Source organism: Aplysia californica, unplaced genomic scaffold (assembly GCF_000002075.1).
Source record: "Aplysia californica isolate F4 #8 unplaced genomic scaffold, AplCal3.0 scaffold00393, whole genome shotgun sequence".
NCBI lineage: Eukaryota > Metazoa > Mollusca > Gastropoda > Aplysiida > Aplysiidae > Aplysia > Aplysia californica.
In genome coordinates, this window is record NW_004797663.1 from 243541 (window position 1) to 255072 (window position 11532).

Consider the following 11532-nt stretch of genomic DNA (forward strand, 5'->3'; position numbering starts at 1 on the left):
TCACTGAGAACTGCGACTGACTTTTTTTTCTTCCTTGTTCAGGAAAGTTTTCATAAACACATATCTGAATTTCGAACTCATTCGCAGGTAGACAAATATGTTCACGCTGGAATTGACAGTTTCTGTTAGACAGGAAACAGACCATACGACAAACCACATATTTTCATATTTCGCGCCGAAAGCCAGGTCTGGCACCAGAGCCAAAGCCATAAGTATTGCCGTTGCGGGGAAAAAGCAGACGATAAAGATAAACGAGATGAAGGTCACCATTTTCACGACCCTTTTATCCTTGACCCCTAATCCTCCCGGTGGATTAACGCCCTTGGCAGCTGTGGCTTCCCGCCATTTAGTTTTACTGTTGAGTTTAACCACGAGAATTACGGTACAACAAATGACGAGCACAAAACAAAATACGGAGAAAATGACACCGTGGATCAAAAACGTAACCGTTTCCACAATTACTCTGTCGTCTGTATACGCGTGTATGAGTATTGTAGTATTCCGGTCCGCGTCGAAAGACCAGACAAGTTTGTTGACGAAGTAGAAGGGTGAGAAGACGATAAACATGACAGCAAAGATGGAGAGGTTGATGAGCTTGGTTCTTTTCGGGGTGATGATCAACTTGACCTTGAGGGGCATGGCGATACACAGGCATCTCTCGAACGTGATGAAAGCGGTAATCAGACTTGTGATTCTGCGGAAAGGTCGATCAGAATGCAATACATCGACCAGCCTGACAGAGATATTTACACATACATCCCCTCTCCTTAAGTCCCTCTTCCACTGACTGTAAAAATGTAGCAGAAATAATCCTATACAATCGAACCAGTCCAAAACGACCACACAGAGATATTCTACTCGTAACTCTCTCTCCCAAGGCATTATTTCACCGACTGTAAAATATTTTGTAAAAATATGGGCGAAATTGTCCAAGACGACTGCCCATTGTGGAGAGGAAAAGTAGTAATTAAACAGGGGATCCTCTTGGACTCGCTCATAATAATACATGTATACAACATTTATAAAAGAAAAACTAGCAAAGGGGTGGGGGTGAGAAATTGTCGTTTTTGCAGGCGATTGTCTGGAACTAGTGAACGTTATATATATAATTTATAATATGTGTGTCTGTGTTTATTTGTATGTGTATGTGTTTGTGTGTATGTGTGTGTATTTGAGTAATATATACATAATGATATGTGCATACATAGGCATAGACCTACATGTGGCATAATTTCCGATACCAAAGACCCACCTGGCAAAACAAACATGGACCCCGCCCCCCACCATGTACAGAACGTCCAGGGGGTCGAAGGGCAGGCCGGTGTTGGCGAAGAGCGGATTGTAGCAGAGACTGATGAACAGCATGGACACCAGGGACACCAGGTCAGACACGGCCAGGCCTGAGACAAGAACAACGAGAATCTCAGAATGTGTTACACATTTCTATAATCGATTTGTACACCTCCAGATAACTTTGATAAACAAATGATAATATTTCCACACCTCCAGATAACTTTGATAAATAAATGATAATATTTCCACACCTCCAGATAACTTTGATAAATAAATGATAATATTTCCACACCTCCAGATAACTTTGATAAACAAACTTTCAGGTTTTAACGTATCCTGAAAATCGTGGAAAGGAACAATTACAGGGATTAGCGGCATGGAATATAAGTTGGTCAATAAACGAAGAAAAAAATTCAATTCTACTAAGTCAACGGAACAAAACTGATTAAAACAGGTTTTAAAAGAATTCTTTGCTCATTAGACTATCTCAAAATGAAAAAAGGTGGGGGGGGGGGGGGGGGGGGGTATTTACACGCTATGAGTGTTTTCAATAATGCTTCAAAGGAGTACACTGATTAAAGAAACAGACAAAGAAAAAGAATTTATTACGTGAGGTACGCTGGTGGGTCATGATTTATCCTACGAGTAAAATTACAAGAGTTTCACCATACCAGAAGTTTTAATACAGCTGCAGAACGATATCAAGCCGAAATATTTATGCTGCTTGAAGTTGTTTTTTTCTAGTAGATGTTTTACGGCACTCGCAACTGTATAAGATCATATAAGCGCCAGATGATAAGAGGTGTTACAAGAGAGTAATAAACATAAAAAAGAAAAAGATAAGATAAGATAAGATAAGATAAGATAAGATAAGATAAGATAAGATAAGATAGTACTTTATTATCCCAGAGGGAAATTTTCCTTGGCTGTACAGGACCGTAAAGACACATGAAGAGGAGATAAGGACGATAGATAGATTTTAGATAGGAAAAAAGGAGAAAACCACACCTGAACACCTGCCAACCGCCCACGTTTAAAGTTTTTTTCCCACTTCCCAGTGATGAGCAGGGGATAACAAGTACACAGCAAGACTTTAGAATCGCAAACTTTCAAAAGAATGCAATTAAGGAACGGGAGAGGCAACGGGAAAAATACGACATTTCAAATCTGAGGAAAGAAATTTGAGAACACTACGAGTCCAAAAGGTACCATGCAGTTGCTGGTCTAACTCTCTCTCTCTCTCTCTCTCTCTCTCTCTCTCTCTCTCTCTCTCTCTCTCTCTCTCTCTCTCCCCCCCCCCCCCTCTCTCTCTCTCTCTCACGCTCTTTTTTCTCTGTGTGTATATGTATGTGAGTGAGTGTGTGTGTGTGTGTGTGTGTGTGTGTGTGTGTGTGTGTGTGTGTGTGTGTGTGTGTGTGTGTGTGTTTTTGGAGAGAAAATAGGGAGGGAAAGAAAAGAGAAAGATAAAGAAAGAGAGAGATGGACAAATGAGAAAGAAAGAGAAAGAGAGACAGAGGGATAAAAGAGAAAGAGAAAAAGAGCGTGGAAGAAGAGAGAGAGACTGACAGACAGACAGACAGACATACAGACAGACAATCAGTCTGACAGACAGACATACAGACAGACAGACAGACAGACAGACAGACAGAGAGACAGACAGACAGACAGAGAGACAGACAGACATAGGAGAGGGGCGAGGGAGATCGTTCCTAGAAGTGTAGGTTTGAACTAATGTGTGAACTGGCTTACTATGGCCCAACTCTTAAGTACTTGGGTTGTGCACATCCTATTTGTATTTTTTTAGTTCGTCTCACCCTCACCCAATGATTATAAGTAAATGCGGTATTTACGGTCTGTTATCTCACCCATGAGACTAATATTCATGCTGTCGTGGAACCCTAGCTTCACAAAGACTACGATGTTGATGACGTTGGTGATGACGCCGAAGGGACTGAGCAGACCACACAGAATGACGAAGTTGACCAGCTTGAACATGTCCGTCTCCTCGTCACTGGCGATCGGGACAAACTGTGTGGTCATTGGTGACGTCGGCATTAGCCCGGTTTCGCTCTCACCCAGAGAGAAAGTCACGAGGTTCTTTCGACCAGTAGATGGTGTGATGCAGACATTCAAAGTGCACATTGCTGGGTTTTTTCCCCACAGTGACCCTGTCCAAACTGGCTCTCTGTGAGTTGAACGTGGTAGGAGAGAGCCACTAGTAGGTTTTATATATTAATTACTACCGTACCTCTACTCTATTCTACTCGTAACTATCATGTGTTTGTTTTTATTTTATTTATTTATTTATTTATTTATTTATTTATTTATTTATTTATTATTTTAATTTAATCTAATTTATGTTATGTTATGTTATTTTATTTTATTTTATTTTATTAATTAATTTATATATTTATTTATTTATGTTTTAATTTTAAAAAAATTTTTTTGGGGCCCCCAACAAAATACAACTGTTGTTGTGTCTGCGTACTTCTATTTTATCAAAAGTCGGAGTGTTTTGTGGGTGGTTGGAGGGTACTACTGATAGATCTAACTTTTTTGCTATTGCCTCTATAACTACAATGTTTTTAACTAGCTTGCTCTTTCCAACACTGACTAGATGTCGACAGTCGTTTCGATGAGCGTCTATTTTCTCAAAGCTCAGAATGATTTGACACTGTACACTTCTTGCCAAAGACTGCTCCGACTCTAGTTACGTAGGTGCGTTTCTATTTGATCAAAACACAAAGAAAGCTCTCACTGTGCTCGACAGATTGACGTCTAGGTCTTACTTCTTTACCACTCTGCTTCCAGCTGCCCGTAACAATCTCGTATTTTCTCCAGCGCTAGAAGTGTATTACTGTGTTTACATGCTTATATTTTTTTCAGAAAACCCAGAGTTAGTTGATACTGTACACTTCTGGCCAAAGACCGGCTGTTGTTGTGTCGATGTGCTTGTATTATTTCTCAAATCTCAGAGTGACACTGTACAGTACATGTCCTGCAGGTCTTACTTCTTTACTACCCCGACGTTCCGCCACTCGTAACTATCTCTACTAAAACAGCGCCTGGACATAGATGGCTGGTGCCTCTATAGATAAATTAGTATTACTGATGGTGGTAACTATCTTGGAATTTTTTCCAGAGCTAGAAATTTATAATTGTATCTACGTGCTTATTATATTTCCAGAAAACTCCGAATACGCTGATACTGTTCACTTTTGGATAATACTTCTGACCGACAGTACACAACTAAACAACATAAAGTAATAGTGCACGTTTTCTGCTATTCTTACGAACGTAAGCACATACATTAGAGAGTAAGGACTGTTATATAGAAAGAAAATATTTGTAATTTTGAAAGACAATTAGCGAATGATCCGATAAAAAGTGTACCCTACCCATTTGCTTTAGACGGAGTTAATCAAAAGAAAACGTTTGCCAGGAGCAGAATGTCAGTCTCTCTAAAGCAAACTTCCCCCTTTGTGTTTGCTTGGTCAATTCTAGAACACGGGGAAGTTCCGGAAAGTGAGGGGAGAAAATTACTCGAGAACCTGCGCTCTCTCGGTGCGATGATTGCACAAATGTATCGGCTTTGTGGTTTTAGTCAACAAGACAGCAATTATAATATAATTGTTCTTTTGGTGCAATGAATCATCTTTTAAGATTTTGTAATTGCAAATTTGTAACGCATTCCATGTAAAGGTTTATTCTTTATTTGTATATCAAAATTATCTGACACTGAACACTGAGAGATTTTGGATTTTTATTTTACGTTTTGTTTTATTTGATTTTGATTTTAAAGAGAATAGTTCGTCTGAGATAATTAGATAACTCGCTCTGTTGGTTTAAAAATTCGATCGTCTGCGAGCTGTCGCTGAGTGCACGTATTAAGATTTTAAAAAAGGAGACACACAAGACTTAGTACATTTTGTACCGGGTCACCCAAGGTTGGGTAAACGAGCAAGTAAAGGAAAATGTTTGGCCTATAAACGTCATAATTAATAGCAACATTTGCCCTCTCACGAGGAAGCTGAGCAGGGTTTGTCCCAGGCCATAATATTTTTGTTTCGCTCTGTCAGTCTCTCCGGGAACTCATAGGATCAGAGAGGTTGGGGAGAAAAACCGACGTGAGAACAGTCTTTTCTTTTTTTTTTTTTGGAAAGTGTTTTACGGCGCTCGCAACTGCATAAGGTCATATGAGCGAGCGGGACACACCTAATACTTTTAGTGAGTAGGAAATTTGGAATTTTGCCCGGGTGGCGGCCAAAGCCTACTCTTATCGATTTTAGACCACCAAGGGATCTTTAACGTGCGCAACTTGCACACGGGCCCTCCTAGATTTTTCGCCCTTGTCCGAGAAGGCTAGGTGTAGATCTTTCCTACCAGAAGATCAAGGGTGTGGCAGAAAGACAGTTGTAAGAAGGAGTCAAGGAGTAGCAGTAGAGAGGCTGCGGAAAGAGTCAGGAGCCCACAGGAGGGGGCAAAGGAGGTGAGCGGGTGGGGACAGAAAGAGGAGACGAAAGCAGACGACAGAATATTGCTAGAGAGCAGGAAAGGAGGTGAAAGGAGACAATTTTAGATATGAAAATTTTTCGGTCTCTACACGTATTCGAACCCGGGGCCTTTGAATGAGAGGCTAACACCTTAACCTCTAGGCCACGAGAGCCCCTGAGAATAGTCTAACATGAGGAGATTGAAAAGGAGAGTTAACAAAGTTTGTTTTACTTTTAATAAGAGTTTTACGGCACTTGCAACACGATTAGGTCATGTAAATGCCATACATTATAGTTGTGACAAGAGAGTAACAAACATAAAAAATACGAGGAGATATACGGGCGATAGATGTTTGATAGGAAAGTAGTAGCAAAAAAACACAAAACAAAAACAACATCGGAACACCCGCAAACCACTCCGAACAAAGTTAACGAATAAAAACTGAATAGCCGTGACGTTCAAAACAAACTTTTAATGACAGTTAATAGCATGTTTATATTGCACTCTATCCCGTTAAGAAACTAGCTCTCTGCACTGAGAGAATAACAATAATAGTAGTAATAATAATAATAATAATGATAATAATGGAGGTAAGCCCATTTGTAAGGCCAGTATACGTTTTTTACACATGTGCCCATAAAATCTATAAAAATACAATTCAGAAAAGAATTGTCACAATGAGTTACGTGGACATATTTTCAAAGTTGGAAAACTACCTTTTGATTTTTCAGGTTGATGGTTTTTCCTATAAATCGAAGCGATCGGATGTTTTCACTCTGCCATTAGCCATTTCATATTTTACTGGGGACTACTTTCGTTTCAGCAAATACAACATTTTAAATCTTTGGTGACCATTATATCATCAGATGGTAGATGTCACACCGAAATTAAAAGCCGCTTTTGCCAAGCAAAAGCAACCTTCCACAAAATGAAACAGATACTCACAAACATCAATCTGTCACTGGAAACAAGAAAAAGAGTACTGAAAAGTTACATCGAGCCAATTCTATTATACGGGTGTGAAGCATGGACAATCAATAAACAGCTGGGAAGAACAATTGAGGCAACAGAGTTGTGGTTCATAAGACGTATGCTGTGTATCCCATGGACAGATATAAAAAAACAAATGAAGAAGTCTTGGTTGAAGCAAATTGCAGACGACAGCCTAAGATGAATTTACGAAGGCGACAGGTAAGTTTCATTGGACACACAATGCGGAAAGAAGCATTGGGGTGACAACGGGGAAGGATGATGGAAAGAGAGGCAGATAGAGGGAAAAGATACTGGACAAGTTGACAACATGGCTGGAAGCAGCAAGAACAACAGACACCATTGCTACAACGCAAGACAGATGGAAGTGGAGGCCCATGATCGCCCACGCCAGTCGACAAGTCACCGGATGATGATGCTGACTTCCGTTTCAGTTTGTGCTTCGTCGTGAGTATGAGGAGACAGCAGATGCTTCTACTATTTCCAGATCTAGAATCGCAATATCCAACTCTGTTTGGATGTGTGCTTCGCAGTTTCGATGGATACTTCAGGTCAAACTTAATTGTATTGACTTTTTCTAGATACATTTTGTGTAGTCATGTCTCCAACACGTTGAGTTCATTTAAACCAACAAAATGTTTACTTCGTTGTATAATTTACTTTGCCCAAATTTGACGCGTTTTTGGGGCGCAGTTTTTTTTTTACAGAGCAAGACTCTAGATCTAGATCTCTATCTATTTGTATTTGGAGCACAGAATTCAAGACTGATTTGGGGTTGTTAGCAGGAACAGAACTTCGGTTTGTGCTTTGCCGTATGGGTGTCACTGAGTTATACTTCGTGTTTACAGAGCTGCTTCTACTTCTACTGTTTCCAGATCTAGAATCTCGATATCTAATTCTGTTTGGATGTGTGCTTCGCAGAGTCAGTGGGTACTTCAGGTCGAACTTCATTGCACTAACTTTTTCTAGATATCTATCTGGTGTAGTGATGTCGTTGTGTTGAGGTTTTCCAAATTCGGGGCGTATTTTATGGGTAGCTTTTTATAGAGCAAGGCTCTAGATCTCGATCTCTATTTCCTAGATGCATTTGGAGCTCAGAATTCAAGTCTGAATTGGAGTGGTTAGCAATAAGATATCAATCTAGATCGAGATCTGTTCGGAGTAAAGATGCCCATAGTATGTTTGTTAATATTTAAAATAAAGTAAGATGCCCCCTTAATGTAGAGTCGGTTTAACCTCAGGAAACAAAGGTGAAAGCGAGAGGAAACGGAGAAAGGCGAGAATCAATCTGAAGTTATCTTCTAATAATCAGAATCTGGAGGAAGACGTTGAGCGTGCTAGGCCAAAAAAGAATGGGCCAACGTTGGCCTTAGCGTGCAACGCACAGTCCTTTAGTGAAACTGAAGTTGATCAGAGATTACGGACATATGGCTGTGGTGAATTCAGTGTCGTCTGTGATCATTGCAATGCCATAAGATGGAGAGAAGAGAGAAACACATTCTGCTGTTAAAATGGCAAAGTTAGTATACCTGTACCTCCCGCACCCCTTCAGGTCAGAGCGGCAGCTCTTTCTTACCACACTGTAGGCCATACAATAATGCTCTCGCCCTTGTTTCAAGTGGGTGCAGTGAACAAGCTGAACTGAGCTTCAATCCAACCTTCAAATCCAGGGCAAGCTGTACCACCTATAAGGAAAGCTTCTTTCCACTGCTGGTCAGTTACACCTGCTTTTACAATGACGGCCAACAAAGCCCAGGGACAGACTTTGAAAAGGATAGGGGTTTCTTTTCAGGGCCATTTTTTTCACACGGACAATATTTAATTGTATGTGGCAATGAGTCGCGTTGGGTCCAGCGACTGCTGACAGAGGTCGTGCGGCAATATATTCGGTACATCAATTTTATCTTGGGATTTCTTATCACTATTAGTATTATCACCGTTCGTAGAACGGGTCTGTATCTTGTAATAATAATAATAATAATGATGATGATGATGATGATGATGATGATGATGATGATGATGATGATGATGATGACGAAAATAATAATAGTAATAATAGATCTAATATAATAATGATAATAATAATAACGACAACGATAATAATGACAATAATAATAATAAATACTACTACTAATGATAATAACAAGGATGGAGGGCAGAAGAGAGATTTCCCCCGAGCAGTGTCTGCATAGTGAAATTCACCTAGCGTGTCAGAATGTGCTTTACTCGAAACATGAGGTATCTGGAAGATGTCTTGTAACTTTGTCGGTGGATGTCATATTTTATTGATATTATAATTAATACATAATAAATACGGATGGATGTTTCACATGTCTACAAATTTTGGTTTTCGTAACTTTGTTCTCAACAGGTTTATCGGCTTTATTTTGGACGAACTTTTGGTTTTTGGTCACCCAGTGCACATCTTTCATTTCATGAAGTATAAGATTTGGCTGTTCATATTTTAAAAGAAAAGAAATATTCGCACTTGCACTAATTATTTCGTTGAGTTCACATTGAAAATGTGCATTTGATATAGACAGAAACAGTAACAACAAAGCAAAACAAAACAACAACAACAACAACAACAACAGCAGCAGCAGCAGCAGCAGCAGCAATTACAGCAACAAAAGAAAACAACAGCAAAAATGAACAAACAAAATCCCCGTTCTTTGAAAGTCAGCTTTAATTCATGTAAACTTAATTTTTAAATCAAAAGTATAAATCCCAAAGAAAAGGAACAAATCAAGTGTAGAAGCAGGGAAGTGTCATCTCCCCACATTTCGTAGACAACAGTATACATGTAAGACAGTCACGGGTGGCACACCAGCAATATATATACATCAGCTTCAATACGTCCGTATTGTAAATGTGAGTGTTTTACGCTCCGAATGACACAATTTAGATGATTTAGATTAGTTTAATTCTAGTCATAGTTTGTAAAAATACCTTCAATACAAACAGGTTATAACAAATTATATAAGTGTCGAAGATAAAGGTGTTACTACGAGAGAGTAACATGAAAAGAAAGGAAGGAGGAGAGATAAGGACGATCAATTTTTGATAGGAAAGAAAGAGCAGATAACACCAGAGCACTCGCCAAACACCCACTAGATGATTTAGGAGGGTGGCTACGTCGACAGCATGGCTGACAATCGACAGAGGGAGGATCTCTACATGGGAATGGAGCTCAAGTCTTCTGTTGTCGCTCGCGGCATCTGATAACTTTAATTGAATGAACATCATTCAGACACCCCGCCCCCCTCAAATAAAATCCCAAGGATGACGATATGGGAAACTATCTACGATGGCAACAAGCAATTCCGCTCCTCGCGGGCCAGTGGCCTTTAACGCTGGACCAGCTTACTTACTTGAGAAATACATGTACATAACTGTATTAACAGAGAAGGCATCGAGATAGTCAATGTCGTCTGTACGACAAACAGGAGTCCGTCATTGCTCAAACCCTCTGTGGCCACACAATATATGTTTTTACGGAGGCAGCGTGGTGGAATCAGGCTCTTGTCAAAATAATCAAAGTGAAAAGGCCTACATATTTCCGCAGGTTTGTGAATTTTTATAAAAAAATTTTTTTATGGCCCAACACCTTTCATGCTCTTTAAAGAACCCATTTCTGTGTGGATTGTTCTGAAAAACATTGATTAAAGGCATAAAAATACAAATTTTCAGTTACAACGGACTTTTAAGCTAAGCAAATAATCAATCTTTGGCGGCCATTTTCTCACTAATTTTTCCTCTGAAAACAGGGAACCCGCACCTCCTTCATTCGCAAATATCTCCACTTGCATTCAAGATAAATGGACATTTTTTTCATCCAAATAAAGACAAGTGAACACGCTTTAAGAAGATACCAATAACTCTACTTGCCCAAAAATTGACGAGAGCCTGATTCCACCACGCTGCCTAACATGTTTTTACGGAGGCAGGACAGCGTGATATGAAGGTCGAGAGCCTGCCCCCCCCCCCGGCCCCTGAAAAAAACTGTTGAATCTCGGAAAGTTTGTTCCCCGTAAGAAAACTGTTAATGTAAGATCTGGGTCAACTAACACATTAGGTATAGTCTTCGACACTTCTGGAACAAGACTTTGCTCCAAAAACCTCCAAGACTGTATCTGAGATGTGGCAGTTCACATAAATCTTACCATTACCGCACATGTTTTGAGCAATTTCACGAGGCAAAACACATTTTAGAATTACAATGTATTTCTTAAAATAGGAATGACAAAGATGAAACAAGAGAAACAAGGCGGAATGTAAGAAATATGGGGGGGGAAACGAACGGGTAAGGTGTAGTCATCGATAAATAAGATTATACACAACTCGAAAAAAAAGGGAAAAGGAATTGTTTGAAGAAGCTAACAAAAAAAAGGTTGAAAAGTATAAGAAGAAAACCTGAAACGTTACAAAAGAACAAATAGCGAATTGTAACTGATAAATAATTGCACTGATAAATTATTCATGAACCAGCCAAAGAAAAATATGCCATGTTTGTGCATTATAAAACTTGACAAAAAAACATACACATAACATACACACACACACACGCACACACATAAGAGCACACACACACACACACACGCACACACACACACACACACACACAAGAGCACACACACACATACACACAGAGAAAAAAGAAGCTGCATGAAAAGCACTATCTTACTGACTGACAGTCAAAACAGGCCACCTTTCACTTATACGCTGCCGATTTTGCTGACCCCACGAATAATTCAC

General features: G+C 39.6%; 1 protein-coding gene across 1 annotated transcript; it reads right to left on the minus strand.

Annotated features, from left to right (window-relative positions):
* On the minus strand, positions 1 to 3348 carry LOC101853248 (thyrotropin-releasing hormone receptor-like). Its single transcript, XM_005103873.1, has 3 exons — positions 3159 to 3348; positions 1253 to 1400; positions 1 to 733 (listed from the first exon to the last, which is right to left on the minus strand). Exons 1-3 carry the CDS (start codon positions 3346 to 3348, stop codon positions 1 to 3), a joined length of 1071 nt encoding a protein of 356 aa, XP_005103930.1.
* Between the last annotated feature and the right edge of the window lie 8184 nt (positions 3349 to 11532).